Here is an 18,344-nt window from a genome sequence, read left to right on the forward strand (position 1 = left end):
TGGAAATCCATGACCTAACCCAAACCTAAATTCTATTTGACATTGCTCAACTAAACTGAGAATTAAATCTTTCCATGTGGGCCCGGACCCATTTATTTCTTTATTATAACGAAAGATCTGATAAGAACCCATAAGTATTTTATAAGAAAACACTTATAGATGATGGAACTAATAGAACAATTGCTGCTACTCAATTACGGTCGGGTCAAGGATCCCGGTTGGTACTGGTTCAAGGGTAATTAGAGATTATTACTGCCCTGCCCTGCCCTTTATTCCTCTAATTGAAAAAATAATTGTGAGGGTATATCAGTAATTGTCTAATTCTGAAAGGGCAGGGCAGGTAAATCTGTAATTTTGGTTATTCGAATGGGTAGTTGTGGATAAATATGCAATTATATTTATTATGGAATTGCAAGGTAAAGTACATTTTGAATTGTCCGTACGATCCTTCGCAAATTCCTCCTGCGCCCTCCTGTTCTGTCTCTCTCTCTCTCTCTCTCTCTAAATCTCGAATTATCCATCTTTACAATCCCGATGTCGATTTCACGTCCACGAATCTTGGGTTTCTAAAAACAGCACAAGTCGGACTTCCGCATAAAAGGATCCAGTTTTCAAGAAATTAACGAATGTGCCACTGTGAATATAGAAAGACGAGATTGCCCTGCCACAAAATCTTATTTGTAACGCAGATGTCCTTTTCTGGGTTTCTTCCCGTATGAGCAATTTCACTTTACGTGAGCCGGTGACCCCAACAACAAAAAGGCTACTAATAAAGACTCTCTCTTTCTCTCTCTCTCTCTCGTCAAAGCACAAAGTTTGCCTTTTCAAAGTTCAAACCCCATGACCATCAGAGAGAGATGCTACAATACAACTCATGTACGCCAAAGCACTCCTACACTTTCCAAATTCAGGTTTACAAATATTCTCAGCTCTAAGGTTTCATGAGGCTCATGTGGGTCCGCTTAAAGTCTATGTCTTTTCGTTCAAATTTGGACCCCTCTCTTAATGTGTGGTTGAAAATGTAAAGAGAGTGTCAAACCTACTTAATACCAAATTTGATTCCATTATCAAAAACTAGATTGGCCCACGTAATAAAACCAAACCATATTTTGGGGTAAAGTTGTCATTAAATTTATATGGGCGTTTGTTTTTATAGCAGGTGGGAGTGGGATCCATAAACCGCGGATTTCTTCATTTACATCTGAACAGAGAGATAGTTGGGACAGATAGCCGTAAAGAGGAATCAAATCAGACCTGATAAACGTGTGATTGATATTTGAGATTGACTCGGAAGCGGAAGAGTCGACCCAGTCAACCGTGGAAGAAAGAAAGACCCACCAGTCATCTTCAACTCTTCCGACTCGGAGAACAAATAAATTCCTGATTCGGGAACAAAACCAGAAAAGGCAAAAATCAGAATAAGAATAGCTTTTGCTCTTTGGAGTTTGTTCGGATTTGATCAGTTTTAAGATTCGGTCAAATTTCTTGTATGACTATTATTATTAATTAAATATATACATATACAAAAAAAGGATAAATAGATAAATATGAGAATATAATGAAGGGATGAGCAAATATTAGTTTGTTCCATGATTCTCTTACCAATGTCATCCATATGCTTTTACTCGAAAAAAATATCGTTCGAATCTCCTCAGGGGTCGAGATGAAATCTGTTGTAATCAACATACGCACAAACTGGTTTTGGTGAACCTCAGTTCATAGAAGAAGAAAAAAATGTCATGCAAATGCATGAAACTACAAGGTACAATCTAAGATCCTGTGTACCTTCTCAAAATTCAAGCCATTTAATATGTTGGAGCTCGACCAATGTATCATGCTACGAGGTTAGGAATTCAAATCTCTTTGAAGCCAGACACGAAAGTGTCCATTGTATAATATAGCTTCCACTCGCGTATGATTTCCTAAACTGTTGAGCTCATGAATTTGAATTTAATCGGTAAAGTTGAGATGAATAGATGTGGGGTTGCACCGTAATACTTGATATTGAAAGAGTGAAGGGACCAACGGGATTTGGCCCAAGTGGTAAGTAGTTTGGTTTGCTTAAGCAAGGTTCCGGTATCGAAATCTTGTGGATGCAAAAAATTCTGTTGGAAGACTCACCCATCACAGCCAGGTGTGCGACCCAGGTCAAACATTAGATTAATCAAGGCAAAGCCTTGAAAACCGAAGTTGACAATCAAAAAAAAAATGTGAAGGTACACTCTTGCAATTAATAAACCCATCTTTCTAAACCACTTATGAATACTTTCCAGCTAAATTCTTTGAGTAATCTATTTATACATCTTTTGTGTAGTGATGATGTACCAAACTATAATATGAGTGGTTAGCCTCTCTTCAATTTTTATATCTTTCTTTTTTTAAATTGAAAGGTAAATTTAAAGTGAGGAGCATTAGTAGACTTGACAAGAATAATATTTTCATATATAAAGAAAGTAAAATAGTTTTCATCTTGTTAACGTTTGTACTTATACTTTCATTGATTTATATACTGTTGTGTAGGGATCACATTGTTTAATGCATGAAATATTTTTAAATAACGAAAGAAGTTTGGTAGCACTAACGACAATTTAATTTATTGAAGACATTCATTAATTTCTCCAATTTCAAAGAGGTGTTTAATGTCTCATCTTAATGTCTTTCTCAACTCTATAAATAAGGTTCCTCTTGTGTCTGGAATGTCAAATTGCTTTTCATCCATTAACATACGTGTATGGGAATTTCATCAGTTTTTTTTTTCTTCAAACGTACGAGTTATATTTGTAAATATTTTCTTTTTAATACCAATTCCTTTGCAATGATATTTAAACCTCTAGAGCCAATCTCCCACCATTCGTGCCTCCATTTGAGGGGGAATCTCACAAAAGATGACTCATGTCTTCAAAATACTAGATTATCAAATCTAGGACTTGTGGATATGCAAAGGGTGCAAGTTTGGCCCCGACATGCCCTGAACTCAAATAGGGCTTGAGCTCAAGATTTTGGGCTTACGGGCAGGTTAGCTGTTAGGGCCAAAATATTATGGTCTTGATTAGGGCCTTAGACGAGCTTGAGATTACTCTTTGGCCTGTCAGGCTTGTCCGACCCGTCTCTTGATTTTTCGCCCTAACCCTGGCCTTGATTTTGGCCCTGATGTTTGATTTCAATGAATTAGGAACATGGACAAGAATAGGACCAATCAAGACTAGGGTCAAGTATATGGTCAATCCGGCTAGGGACTGAGCTAGAGGAAGGGTCAAGGACATGGCCAAGTATAAGGCTAATCAAGGCTAGGGCCAGTGATAGGGCCAATGGGTTTGGCTTGACCCTATAGGGTTCAATCGGGGTTGGACAATGGGTTTGCCTTAACATTAGGCAGGCGTTTAAGTTTAGAGGACAATAATCATTTGGGCTTGGGATTACAAAAGTCTGGCCCAGCTTGACCCTATTGCAGCCCTAGATATGCTTCTTGCACAGTGGTGGTAGCTTCCATATAGAGGTAGTAAGTCCGAGAAGTGCCGATTCGAACCTTTGTCTTTCCATATCTTCTCTCCCCCTGGACGTCCAGTGTTGTTTATGATTTGTTTGACGTTGACCAAAAAAAAAACAAAAAATCTAAGTCTCCAAGTCACGGTTGATCAGTCTCCCAAGTCATGGTTGATCTTCCAATCATGGACCCACTTTGAAACTCAGAAAGTGATTGGTTTGACAGCTTTGGTTTTGGTTCTTGATAAGAATGTTTGAACCTCTAAATTCTTAGAATCTGGATCTATAGTTCCAACATGAATGATATGAGAGAGATCAACAAGTATGGATAAATTTAAAAACTATTTATTGGATATCCACTTAAAAAATAAATAAAAGCTGAGTGTTGTGTTTGTGAAGCAATAGGAATCAAGCCTCTTGTTGATGATTAGGGCATGCTCTTAAATATTCCTGGACATAGATTATAATCATGAAATTGATGATGTATTTGAGATAATAACAACTAATCTATAGGATATTAGAATGTATATTTGTAATGTTCTTGTTGGTTTTCCCTACTTAGCTGATAAAATAGTGTAAGATTTGGCTTGATTCTACTGGATTTAAGCAATGTGTTTTAGGATTCTCAGGGGAGTCATCAGTCTTTGTCAAAGTCGATCCATTAGAAAATGTTATCTTTGAAGCATAGACAGATCTTAAATTAATCTCTTACTTAATTTGGTGATAATCACTTAAACTAAATTAAGATCATTAATTAGGAAAGATAAGCCCATCAACTGAGGGCGTGGATTGGAGCTGTTCCTGCGCTTGACACAGGAGAACAAACTAGAAATATAATTAATGGGCTCAATCATGGGCCTTGGGCCTTTACCCATCACTTAATCTGCTGGGTTCTGGTCTTGGGTTGGAGATGCCTATAAGTCTAATTAAGGGCCGACAAGCAGCAACCAAAAATGATGCGTGGAAACTTGGGGGGGCGTGAGAGTCCGGATTATCTCCCCGTCGGTTTTACAATCACAAATTATGTGGGGTCCATAATTAAAAAATATGAAAACATTTTAAAAAATAATAATAATAATTCATCACCTAATCCTTTGGGCACCCCTGTAGGTTGTAGTTGTAAAGCCGTTGGGGAGTACAGAGTGCTGCCTCGAAGGGGAGATGATCCAGACTCAGGGCATGGGAACTTTTCAACTTTTAAGATAAATTAAAATGCACGGACTCATGCCTCATGTGTTTTATTCTACGGTTACACTTACATGAGTGTAGGACCTATATTACCCCTCTAATATGGATGAGCAATATGAGCATAGGGATGTAAATGGATAATCGAAAATCCAAATTTTTTGTTTTTGTTTTTAGGTATCCATTTAAGAGCATCTGAATTTGGTATTTTAGGATTCGGATGATCTGATTAATAATCAAATTCGACTTTGGATATGTCAACTTTTAAGTTGGATATTGTTCAATTCGATTAGATCTTTAACGAATACCATCTATATCCCATTAAGTTGAATTTTAGGGAATACATCATTATCTATTCATTGATATTCATTAATAGTAACTAATTACAGTATACTATCAGTACATCGTTACATTAATTGGGCCCAACACTCAAGAATGAGTTTAAAACCCTATTTGGATTCTGATATTTTTATCCATCTAAATAATTTGAATTCGAATAGGATATCATCCAAAAATTCGATTAACTAAACAAATTCAAATTTGGTTATAAAATTTACACATTTGATGGATACCGGATTCAAATTTGGGTAACATGTTTAATAATTGGATTCAAATATAGATATTACCATATCCGAACCAAATTCAACTATGGTTAGATTTTTTTATGGTGGACGAATGATGACTTGCGGTTAAGGTACTGGTAATGGCGGTGGTGGCTGGATGATTCTTGATGATGGGTAAAGTTAATGACGGTTGAGGGCAAAGGGACTTATGATGGTGATGGTGACAGGGCAACACTTGGTGGAGTTTACATCCCTAGCTATATGGGTGGAGGGGCAAGCTAGCTTAGGTGGAGAGGATTTTGACTCGTTCTATCAAATCATCATAACCTTCCATGTACTCATATCCATTTCCAATGCAGGTCCTCTGTGTTTGGGCATTTGGCCGATGGATGCCCTGCCTTTAGTACCAGGGCACGCTAGATGTTCAGACACAAAGGATCTAGACTCTTCTGTTTCTATAAAACGAAGTGGCTGCAGTGTGTTAACTTTTCTCCAGATGGAACAATGTCTTAAGCAAATTTTTTTGGCTAGGAGTGCTCGTCATTTTTCATTGTGTAAATCTTGGTGGGGAGTTCTTCCATTGTTTTTTTTTTTGTTTGTTGATATCACTTTGCACCAATCTTGGAGTGTATAAAAAAAAATGAGGGTGGCTGGTGGTGCTTAATGCTGGCATGGGAAAGTATCTGATAGAAGTGGAATCTTGATCACCTCCTCGTCAAAGATGAGGTATACATCATTCATACTTCTTCACCATATAATAAAGAAAGGTGGGTCCACTTGAGACCCATTTGAATCTCACCTCCATTCATTTTGTTCGTAGTTATTATGCAGTACTGTATATATTCAACGGGGTAGAGGATCTACAGTCACTGAAAGTGAATGGAAAACCTTCTGGGCTCGTTTGGTTGTGTTCGTCAAATGAGGAGTGGGGGACGCTCTGTGCTTATGTCTCTCGGGAACACGTTTGTATCCACTAAGGGTTGAAACCCTAATAGTACTACATCGGTCTTCATGAATAGAATTGAAAATGGCAACAGTCATTGAATTTCTAGCGTCTTCGTTTGCTGTAGTTATGGAAGGGTTAGCAGCTAGGGTTGAGGCACTTGGCAGCTAGAGCTAGGTCTCTTCTCTCCTGGCAGTTCCCTGCAGGCTTTCTTTTTGCACTGTTTGATGGATTGGGATAAGGCATGTATATCCAATTCACGAACGCCAAAACTTGATACAGTGGATTGATTTTTACAGAAAGTGATCCAAGAAAGCAACACTACCTGATTGAGACTATATCCTTTGTCCTAACATAGGAAGCTTCAGGTTTTAGAACCCTAGAAGGGTACTGGTCCCAGTAGGGAGGGATGACTCTAGCAGGTATTTGATGATATGTCTCTTCTATATATGACAAAGTCTGCAATAATAGAGTTTTAATTCTTGCCAACCTTATTTGTTACTTGAACACAGCAAGTAATGACTAATATTCTTCAATGTCCTCAAATACAAATTCGATTACCCAGTAAAGGAAAGCAATTCAACAAAGAACGACTGAAGAAGGAAATAAAAAGAGTTGCAAAGCAGCACTCAATACTCAAGATCACAGCACAATATTAATATAACACTAGTATTATTGTTTCAGGGGTTGTGATAGTATAGCTAGGCAGCCCTGAGTTGATCACACAGGATACTTCTTGGCATTCTTTACGAGCTTGGTTAGAGCAGCTTGTCCAAGATCAAGTCCACAAACATCAGCTAGACGAACAAGATAGAGCAAAACATCTGAGATTTCTTCCTCTAAGTGCTCTTTGTCAGCTGGAGTCCAGTTTGGAAGTCCTTTGGCTACTTCCCCCTTCCACTGAAATATCTCAGAGAGCTCTCCTACTTCTCCAACCTACATCATATATCGAATCAATAATATTAGAACAAACACTGATGAACATATATGTAACTGCAGAGAGATCGATCAAGGCATTAACAACAGTGACTTACCAATGCTAAAAGAAGATTTCTGGGGCTATGGAATTGATCCCAACCTCTCACACTGGCAAACTCAGCAAGCTTATCTCTCAACTCATGGAGTGAAACATCTTTTGTTCTCAGAGAGTTCTCCATCTTCTCATTCATAGTTCAGTAATACTCCTGTTCTCTACCTTCTCTATTTCATTCAGAATATCCCATGCAAAGCTGTAAAACTTCAACATATATAAAGGTAACAAGAGTGAGAGAGAGAGAGAGAGACCCAGACCCCATTACAAGCTGGGACTTAGTGGAGCACTTAGGAATTTCTGCAAAATCTTGTTATCACGTGATACACAGTAAGAATGTCTCCATTTTAAACTCCATGAGGACCATGACTTGATGCCACTTACTAGAATCTGCAATTCCTTTATTCAGGTATGTCACCAAAAGCCTCCAAAAATCATATCTAAATCAAAAGGAAGAAAGGTTTGCTTCCAACTTGCCTGGGCGAATTAAAGTTCATTTTATATATAATAATACATAAATAAACACCCTGGATCTGGTAAGTGCAGGAAGGAGATACTAATCACTGCTACTTCCATGAAAGGTGTGATCTCTTCTACCCAAAAAAGAAGGGAAAAAAATTGAAAAAAGAAAGTGTGATCTCTTAGTTAAAGCAAAAGGAACCCACAACTCAAAACAAAACATATGATCTGTTTTTTTCCTTTTTCTCATGGGTTTTGGAGACCAATGTGGACCTAAAAACATCATTTTTGGTCTTGGACTTGAGTGCATTTTGCCAGTTTATTATATGGTGTGGATCTCCAAAAATAGATTCACATTTCGTCGTTTTGTATGGTCTTTCACCAGACAAAATTTAATAAGGATCATACCTATTGTAAAAGCGTGCTTGTATATATCAAGTGCTGCTGGGTTGTAGACTCCGCACTAGGTGTTACAAATCTTAGTTGATTGAGTTCTGTCGGAAACATATAATGTGCTTAATGCATCTGACTAGTTTAGTATGAGATAGGTTAAAAAGCTTAACTTAACTCATTTGGTTAGTTTAGAAATTTTAACACATTGATCAAGTACTTAACATTTGGTATCAAAGTCGATATCATGTCAAAAATTCCAATCCTAAACAGGATAACCTAGGAGAATGGTTATATAGTAGCATAAATGGCAGAAAGTGAGCTGCCTAGAGTGAGGCTGATTGGGGGCCACTATGTAACTATTCTTAATTTTGTCAAATTACGATTTCATTCCCCAACTCTTAGCTCAACTTTATGCCATGTTGGCTTAACTGGGCCCCACACTTTGTGGGGGCCATATGAACTAATCAATAACAAAACCTTTTTCTACAAAAAACAAGAGCAAATCAAAGAAAGTGTAGGAAAAACCTTCATATGGTATTTAATTATTGATCTTAAAAAAAGTTATAGTAGAGTTCCTAGAACATTAATTTGGCAAGTATTAAATTAAAGAAGTTTGCAAGTAAATATGAAGTAATGCATTATCAATTACAATTGGGATACATCAAGGATCGGCTTTAAGCTCAGGATAATTCAACCAAAGATATTCAAGACGAGCTTCTTTAGTGTTTGTTTTTTTGTTGATGATATTGTGTTAATAGATGAGACACAAATATGAATTAATACCAAGTGAGAATCATGGAGAGTAACTTTCGAATCAAAAGACTTTAAACTAAGTAGAACAAAGAAGGGGGGGGGGGAAGGTAATACATTCTCAATTACAATTGGACTACATTGAAGATTAGCTTTAAGCCTATATTTATTTGCACTTATAATGGATAATTCAACCAAAGACATTCAAGACAAGATTCCTTAGTGTATTGGTTCAATCAAAGTACATTTTAGGATTCTTGGTTCACTTATAAGTAATAATAAAAAAAAATGATTAGAGAATGATGTTTTCTAAAAAATTAAAATATGGTAGATAAAGTGGAGATGTGTGTTCAAGATCATGTGTGATCAATTTATTCCTCTAAAGCTTAAAAAAAGTTCAGAGGATCATCATTCGACCAGCTATGCATAGGGCAAAGTATTGGGCTGTTAAAAAGAATGATATAGATAAACTTAGTGTAGTAAAAATGAAAATGCTAAGATAGATGAGTGACAACAATAAGAAGGATAAAATAATGAATGATCATATTAGAATTGGTCTAGGAGTATCTCCGATAAATAATAAGCTACAAGAAAGTCGTTTAAGGTGGCATGACGATATTCAACAGATGCCTATGTACGGAGAAGTGACGTGATTCAAATTAAAAAGAATTAAAAGAGCTAAGGACAAACCTAATATAACCTTAAGAGAAGTAACGAAAAATGATATGTATAGCTTAAGCCTTGTAATTAACATAAGCTCAAATAGAATTGGTTGAAAGACAATAATAATATATGTAGCCGACATCATTTAATTTGGATGAGACTTGTTGTTATTGTAGAAGGATGGCAGCCAACGCAAAGTTGTTCTAGTGGTGAAACCAACACCTCTTAGTGAAGAGGTCGTGGGTCCAACTTTTGCTTAGACATATTAATATCCCTATCCCCGGCTTAGTAAAGCCCCTTTGTACTAAAAAGAAGGATGGCGAATTGTAGAATATGCCTCCGACATCAAAGGGCCGATGATGATGCTGCTCTCTTGATTGACATAAGGGACTTGCAGTGAGTGGGTCCCACTGAACCCATTTCAGCATGAAGACATGACTTAGTATACTAAGTCACCCTGATCTTAGGCGATTCCAATTTGGTACAAAAAGGCAGAAATTTTATTTGGACAAGTAATCATAGCCGTCCATAGCGGTTGGCAGTTGGTACCCAACCCCAAGAATGCCCTATAGAACTAAGAATTATTAGGGAATGCCATGATTAAAGCTTTTAATTTATTTCCTTACCAGCAGGTATCCAAAAGAACAAGTTGAGGGAATTATTGAGCTGAAACCACTTACTTATACAACAGAGAGGGGAAGGAAGGAAGGACCTACCTTGTACCTTATTCCCTTCTCTCTTCTCTTAACCCATTTTGCTTTTTGAAGAAGGTGAAGCTCTCTTTCACTCTTTCTAATGGGTTTTGATTGAAGAGGCAAGTTGCAGAGAGTTCTGGGTGATGAAAGACTTGGGAGAAAACAAGCATAGCCATATATGTTTTCTTTATCACCATCATCATCATCATCATCAACCTCTACCTCTGCTCTCAGATATGCTTCTTTAGTTTCTGGCCAAGTATCAATTTAGGTGGGTGGTTTGGCCCTTTTCTGGCAAGGCATGGGTAGCCCATCTGTAACTTTCTTGTCTAAAGGTTTACTTTATGTGGGCATTTATAGCTTTTGGGCCCAAGTTTATTTCCTTTCCATATCTTCATTGGCACTGGTTCTAATAATAGGTTGATTGATGATTTCAAATTGAACTGATTAGGAGATCTGGAGAATGATGGAAGTCTCTATTGGTCCATCAAAGGGGCTCGACTTCAGTGCTGCACAATTATTGCGCAGCATTGTGCTGTAAAAGGTCGAGATCGAATCTATTTCTCAAAGTGTGAAAACACATTTTTTGGAAATCTCGACAGTTCGCTGCAGGCGTGCAGCTCCCAATCAATTTCCAGCTCAGATTTGTCTTTCATCTATACTGGATATTGATGGACTTTGACCCTTTCCAACTTAAATCTGGTTTTATTAAAAACTAAATGGGTTTCTGGAAATGGGCTTGGTCATGGACCTGGGGGCTTCATAATTGAATAAATCTACTTTGTTTTACAGAAAATCAAGTTTCGGGTTTACTTCTAAACCTGTCTCGGCCTTTTTCGCCATTAATACTATACTCTTATTTTCTTTTGAGCAAATTGCACTGGCACCCCAAAATGGAGGCCTTAAAGCACAGATACCCCACTTTATTTTTAAAAAGCACAGAGACCCCAAAATTGGATTCTTGTTGGATATATTTGTCAAATCTATCACTGAAAACAGTTAAGTCATTGTTTATCTTAAAAAATATCCATATAATAAACAGTGTTTGAAAGGTTTTCAGTGACAAATTGGACAAATATATCAAATGAAAATCTAATTTTGGGGTCTCTGTGCTTTTTAAACATAAAATGGTGTGTCAGTGCTTTAAGGCCTCCATTTTGGAGTGCCAGTGCAATTTTCTCTTTTCTTTTTCATTTTCAATATATACATATAACATTTTTCTTTTCTTCAATATTAGTTAAATTATGCATTAAAATGACTCTTTAACTTTTCTTTTCTTATTAATTATAGAATTTCTCCTTAATTCGTTTAGTTCTTCAAACTATTTTTATGGAAACTAAGATTTGCCTCAGCCAACTTATTATATACATCTTTAATTACATTCTCATGGGGGAATTGTTACATATAATTGAAATTTAAGGTGAGGCTTTGCCCAAAAAAATCGATTTGATTTTTAGCATTTATGAGGTAAAGTATTCAAGAAATCCAATCTAAGGAAACTCCAAAGACAAAGTTTTGATACCATTCTTATTCTTATGATCAAATTTTTATCATCAATTTCTTTTTGGATGAAAGACAATGTCCATCAATCACATTAAAAGGTTTAGATTAAATTAAAATAAAAAGCTTTATATCCTCTAAATCTTATCTTAACTTTTGAATGTAACTGATGAACATATATCTTACACAACTGTATTGGTTACAATGTAACATTAAATATTTTTTAATTATAATTGAAGAGCTTTTATTTTATTGATATTTTATATATAATTAAGAAAGAAAAAAAAATTAATAATGTAATAAAGTATATCATTCAATTTCGTTTTCGATAAGCAAACACGCATCAATGAGATACAGCTACCCAAGAGTGGTCAACTAAACTTGTAGTTATACAATCTTTTATTATTATTATTTATTCAAACTCTTAGAATAAGATATAATTTCTAGAAACTCGTTAAAACTGTTTATGTATAAAAGAAGATAATAACAACATCATATAAATATTGGAAATAAGTTTTCTATTTCATTGTGTCATGCATGCCTTGGTCAGAGCCGGCATTAACTGTCCACTCTTTATAATTTTTTCTTCTCAGTTTGGTAAGGTGTCAAAGAATGAAAGCGAAAACTGATGATCCAACTAATGATATCCATTAAAGAAAAAAATAAAATCTTTGCGTGCCAAATAGACCAAGCATAAAAGTCATAAAACACTTTCAACCATAAACAAAACTAGTTTAGAGAATTGATTTTATTCCAAAATAATAATTTTATTGTTTTATATACTTATTATGTGGCATTTGCATTTGTATAAGTGACATAAATCTCCATACCACAATTATTGGTGTAAGGAAAAAAATTTCTAAGTGACAAATAAAATCATCACTTGTAATATATAAACAGATATTGAAAGAGATAGAAAGAATCATGATAGTCAGCTCAAGTAATATTTTCCATGATGTTCATTAATGTCTGAAATTTTGCTCTACATATAGATTCCCTATAGATAATATCATTATTCATACCACTATTCTAATTTAGTAAATATTTGAGTGTTTAGCTCTTTCGTTCATTGAAGTAGCCTTTTGACGCCTTATCCATTATATAAGGTTGTTGAAGTCACTATCAGCCTTACTGACGTACCATAGGTGCGCTTCACCTGGTCAATAATAAATTGGTTAGTGACTAAATTTTGTCATCAATTACTAAAAAAAAAAAAATTAATTTTTTTAGCTACAATTTAACATTGTCAAAAACTTTTGTTTAATCACTATTCGCACCACATAAAGAGATCAAAAAACTTCCTTAGAGTTGTTAATTTAATTTATGTTAAAAGGTATAACATTTGCAAAAATTAATTTGAACTAAAACTAAATAATTACATGTGCTTTAAGCTAAAATATAAGTATAACTCCTTTTGTCTTAGAACTTTTCTTGGATGTTACATGGCAAGAAATAAATTTGAGAAAAGTAAGGCTTTTTTTAGTGGAAATGTTCCAATGGGGGAGAAGAATGCGATTCTTGGCACTCTTGGAATCAATGAAATGAAGAAAGATTTAGTCTACCTTGGCATTAACCTAATCCATGGCAAATAAAAAATGAAGGATTAACAGTTTACAATTAACAAATTGAGGAAAAAAATGGCAAACTGGAAAGCTTTGTGTTTATCTTTTGCAGGGCGAGGAGTACTATTACAATCTGTCCTTTAGTCACAATCGATGTATCAAATGCAATGCTTCAAATTCCAAAAAATGCTTTGCAGTAAAATTGATTCCCTATGCCAAAAATTCTGGTTAGGAAATTCGACAAAGGAAAGGTAGTTGACTCTTATCTCATGGGATCGATGCTGCCAACCAAAAGAAAGTTGAGGGCTAGGGTTAAAAAAATGGAGGAAGTCAACACAAATTTATTACTCAAGCAAGGATAGAGAATGCTTCAAGAACCCATAATCAATATGGGTACAGACACTAAAGGCAAAGTACTTCCCACACACTACACCTTTCGACCCAAAGGTGAAACAAAGAAGAGGATCTTGGACTTTGAATAGCATTCGAGGAATCTTATCACAACTTGAAAAGATGATATGGAGAAAATTTGGGAAAGGAATGGGAGAAACACTTTCTTTTGGTTTGACCCTTGGATCAAAAACCCGAAAGACCGATCATTCCTTGAACCTGATACCGAAGGATGGGAAAGAAATACGTCACTAGCATAGGTGGCAAGCTCAATCAATATGACCAACAGGGAGTTGTCTCATTCCCTAAACTCTCACCTACTTCATCTTTCCAATATAATTATCTTAAATGAAAATGATACATAGATGTCTCTTATTTCACGCAATGGAGAGTTCTTTGTCAAATTGGCAGGGAAAGCTCTTTCGCGAATAAGATCAACCTCACAATCTACTACTTACACCTCATGGTGGAAGTTTTTTTCTGGAAATTATCCGTATACTCCAAACTTAAGATTTTCTTCTGGTGTCTCTTAAATGCAGGTTTACTAGTCAAGGCAAAACTTGCCCAATGGACAAATATGTCCCAGATTGTGAGTTTTGCGATAAGTGCGTAGAAACTGCATGACATGTATTCCTGTCATGTGACTGAACAAAAAGGATTCGGGCTGCAGAACCCTTGGGGCTAAGAACAAAAAGTTTGCCAAACACATCACTCTTGGATCTTTGCAACACTTTCATCCACGACTCTGGAATGGATCAAGCATTGCAACACAATCTTCAACTACATGATATATCATGTAATGATAAACAAATTCGAGATCTACTCCTACCAAGTAATCACAGCAGCTGACCGATAACTCATGTCTTAATTTTGATAAAAATATTTTTAATCATACATTAAGGATACAAGACTTAATGTTTTTTGTGATACCACACTCCACAATTGGCTCATGTATTTAGCCTATGAATCCTCCGTAGATTATACCAATGCACTAAATGTAATCAACCCCACCACTATATGTATTTGCCACCTTAATTAATATTAAGCCAAAAATTAAAAAAAAAAATATATATATAAATATATATATATATATATAACTCATTTTGAAAAAAGAAAGAAAGAATCAGCCATTTAATTGGTTTAGTTTATATTTTGTTTTTAGGTAGTTCTTCAATTGTGTTTGACCTAGTTTGTATCCATGGACCATTACATTATTTGTGTTCGAGTTCCAGTTTCTAGAGGAAAGATACCCACCAAAAAAATAAGAGAAAATTTATTATTTATTTCTGTTCCTCATAGAAAATAAAATAAGCCATTGTAACGGTTTATCTGGCGGGCTAGAGACCTCGTCAACTATTAATAATTTCATTTGCGCCCTTCTTCTCTTCTGTGTGCTTGGTTTGAATGCCGATGTGCTGATGACTCTTCTTCTTGGTTACTGCTAGTACTTTAATTAGTCTCTCTTCAAAATCATAACAGAAGCAAAGGATGCAAAGGATATATTTATAGAAGCGATTTCTTCGATCATTTCGATCAATCGTATCTAACACTACTACGTCACAGGCAGATTGGATTAATTGGCTGCGGATTCGGATTTCACAGCCTGAAATTCAATCTTGATCTTCAAGTTCTGCAGCGCTAACTGCATCTTTTCCTTTCTCGCTCTTTCTCCTTTAAGAAGAAACTTCGAAGATATCTAGAGTGAAGATTTCGAAGGAGAACTTCTGGTAAGGATTTTTCTTATTTATGCGAAAGAACGAATCTTTATAGATCTTTTTAAGGCAAGAAGTTGGAAAATTTTGATTTATTAAAGTATGTTTGTTCGATGAATCATCATTTCACAGGTTCATGTTTGCGTTCATTTCGTTCTGAGAAAAGAAGTTATCGAAGTTCTGAAACTAATTCAGGAGAGATGAAAAGGGGAAGATGGACGACCGTGATCATATGCCTTGTTTTCATCTTCTTCTGCTCCGTTCACGAAATCTCTCTCTCATCGATCTTGAGATCATCATATTCTACACCTTCGAACAGTCTTCAAGGTATGAACTCTTCTCGATTTCCTGTCAAATTCAGAGTTTCCGAACTTGTTTTATTCTTATTCTTCTCTTACACGTCTTTCTTTCATGGTTCTTGGAAAGTCAAATATTTGAAATTGCCAAATTAACACGGCATTCTTAAGAATTTATTAACCCTAATTAGATCGTATTAATGAAGCTAACCGTATACCGATATCGCTCCTTGTCATATTAATTTTCACCTTTCACGAGGTGTTTTTGGTCATTTAACTACGGCTGATATTTCAATTTTCCAAACTCCTATATGGAGATGCACTCTTTTACCTTATTGGTTGCCTTTGCAAATTTCTACATGATAAAATATGTCAGGATCATCAACATCAATATTCGATTGGAGTTTATCTCGATTTATATTAAGTCTATTTTTTTGTTGTAGATGTGTGATATGTGTCATAACATCACATCAAATGGTTAAAATCCATTTACAAGTCACATCAATAACTCATTTGATGTGATTTATAAATAGTTTTTAACTATTTGATGTGATGTTGGGACACATTGCACACATCTATGAGGAAATTGATAATTCATTTTTGTGGATAAATTTTTGAGTTTTGAGAAAATGAATCAAAAGTAAGATCACAATGGGTCTGACCCCAACAAAGGTAAGATCTACTGTTGAATATTGACAACATGAATTAGAGGTCGACTCCAGTAAACCTCACGTGGACCCCACTGATACTAGGTAGTGAAAAAAATGTTAGGAGGACACATATAATACCAACAACATGCATGCATCATTCGAATGCATTGAAGGTTAGGACAGCACATATAATACCAACAACATCGACATGCATGCATCATTCCAATGCACTCAAGGTTAGTTTTGTAATGTTGGGTCCCTCGGATTGAAAAATGAGAATTTGAAATGGTGAAGCACATTGCATGTATTTTAGGGTTTAATAATCATTTACTCTGACTCTCGTTTGCCGTCGTCATTCCAGAAAGAAGTAATCCGCCGAAGCAAGAAGAGCCAAAAACCAAGTACATCGTGGACCCCACTAGATTCGGTACAGGTGGACGTGAAGGCAGGTAAACCTGACAAACCGCCAATCAGTTGTGACCGTTCCGATCACCGTTACGATTTCTGCTCTCTCAACCGTCAAACCGTCTTGGAACCAACTACCAATACCCTATTCGTATCGGGTTCGGATAATCAAGATCCAGAAGCCCGACCCGCTGAAGAAAAGATCCGACCCTATCCTCGCAAATGGGAGAAGAGCGTCATGGACGGAATCACAGAACTCACCATCACCACCTCTGCTCCGGCGTCTGCCGCCCCTGCTCCCGCCTGCAAAATCCGTCACTCCGCTCCGGCACTCATATTCAGCGCCGGCGGGTACACCGGAAACTTCTTCCATGATTTCACCGATGGGTTCGTCCCCCTCTTCGTCACCACCAGCTTCATCTCGTCGAATCGAGACATCGTCCTTGTCGTCTCCCATTGCGACGACTGGTGGCTCAACAAGTACCCAGAGCTGCTCCGGCAATTCAGCCGCTACCCAATCGTCAATCTCGATAACGCCACCGATACCCACTGTTTTCCGTCGGCCACGGTGGGGCTTATATCTCACGGTTTCATGGCGATTGAGCCCTCATTGTTGCCACATTCGGAATCGTTCCTTGATTTCAGAGCACTCATTGGAGCATCCTACAGTGATATACCAGTCCAATTCCGCCGCCCATCAATAGGCTGCCGGCCGCGGCTGGTGTTTGCTGCACGAAATGGTGGCGTTGGCCGATTGATACTGAACCAAGCTGAAGTTGTAAAGGTTGCAGAGGAGGTGGGATTTGAAGTAGTACTCTTCGAGCCCAGCCTTTCTACGTCTCTGAGTGAGGCTTATGGGTTGATCAACGGTAGCCATGCAATGCTTGGGGTGCACGGTGCAGCGCTCACCCACTCTCTGTTCCTCCGCCCTGGTTCTGTTTTGATTCAGGTGGTGCCGATAGGAATCGATTGGCTAGCAGAGACATGCTTTGGGAAGTCATCCAGGGAAATGGGCTTGGAGTATGTGGAGTATAAGGTAACGCAGGAAGAGAGCAGTTTGATAGAGAGGTACGGGAAGGATCACTTGGTACTGACGGACCCAAAAGCTGTAGTGAAGGAAGACTGGTTCAACATCAAGAAAATCTATTTGCAGGGCCAGGATGTTAAGCTTGATCTGGTAAGGACTCGAAAGTACTTGAACAGTGCATATAAGAAGGCTAAGAGATTCATGGAGAAGGATGATTATTAGGACATTTGAATCATGGCATTCTTGGCATCCATTTCTTCAAAACACCAACTTTGAGCTATTATACTTAGTTCCATTTTGCATTTGAGGACCGGAGAAAACAGCAGAGTCTTCAATTTTACATGATTACATTTGTATGTATTGTCAATAATAAAATGTAGAATACTAATCATTTCATTCTTTTAATTCTGATAAAGCAAGGCTTGAATGGTAGATTTATGCTTCAATGAACAAGGATACATATAGAGTAAAATCTACTGGGTTTTCTTTAATGTGCACAGAAGTTTTGTAACATCAAAAGAATATGAAAATCCCTTGCTTCTATTTATGGTGGTTGGGGACTTGGGGGTGTAAAGGTGTACACTGTGAATTATTTTCTATAAATCTGCAAAACATAAAAAAGAGTTGCATTTTTTGTT

General features: G+C 36.7%; 2 protein-coding genes across 2 annotated transcripts; one reads left to right on the forward strand and one right to left on the reverse strand.

The window, feature by feature from the left end:
• Nucleotides 1-6,661: 6,661 nt before the first annotated feature.
• Nucleotides 6,662-7,379, reverse strand: LOC149020199 (uncharacterized). The gene is made up of 2 exons (XM_089146880.1): nt 7,209-7,379; nt 6,662-7,110 (listed from the first exon to the last, which is right to left on the reverse strand). The coding sequence occupies exons 1-2, from the start codon at nt 7,341-7,343 to the stop codon at nt 6,895-6,897; spliced, it is 351 nt and encodes a 116-aa protein (XP_089003006.1). The 5' UTR covers nt 7,344-7,379; the 3' UTR covers nt 6,662-6,894.
• A 7,583-nt stretch (nt 7,380-14,962) lies between these two features.
• LOC149020200 (xylan glycosyltransferase MUCI21-like) lies at nt 14,963-18,234 on the forward strand. Its single transcript, XM_089146881.1, has 3 exons — nt 14,963-15,343; nt 15,461-15,655; nt 16,640-18,234. Exons 2-3 carry the CDS (start codon nt 15,529-15,531, stop codon nt 17,926-17,928), a joined length of 1,416 nt encoding a protein of 471 aa, XP_089003007.1. The 5' UTR covers nt 14,963-15,343; nt 15,461-15,528; the 3' UTR covers nt 17,929-18,234.
• The last annotated feature ends 110 nt before the right edge of the window (nt 18,235-18,344 follow it).

This window comes from Hakea prostrata, chromosome 3, assembly GCF_041222555.1.
Source record: "Hakea prostrata isolate BN-2017 chromosome 3, UWA_Hpros_2, whole genome shotgun sequence".
Taxonomy (NCBI): domain Eukaryota; kingdom Viridiplantae; phylum Streptophyta; class Magnoliopsida; order Proteales; family Proteaceae; genus Hakea; species Hakea prostrata.

Bases quoted from the DNA above. Each gene is read 5' to 3' on its own strand.
- LOC149020199 (XM_089146880.1), bottom strand. From the start codon at position 7,343: ATGAATGAGAAGATGGAGAACTCTCTGAGAACAAAAGATGTTTCACTC. The intron at 7,111-7,208 runs GTAAGTCACTGT...TATATGATGTAG, and splicing joins GAAATCTTCTTTTAGCATTG to GTTGGAGAAGTAGGAGAGCT.
- LOC149020200 (XM_089146881.1), top strand. From the start codon at position 15,529: ATGAAAAGGGGAAGATGGACGACCGTGATCATATGCCTTGTTTTCATC. The intron at 15,656-16,639 runs GTATGAACTCTT...CATTCCAGAAAG, and splicing joins ACCTTCGAACAGTCTTCAAG to AAGTAATCCGCCGAAGCAAG.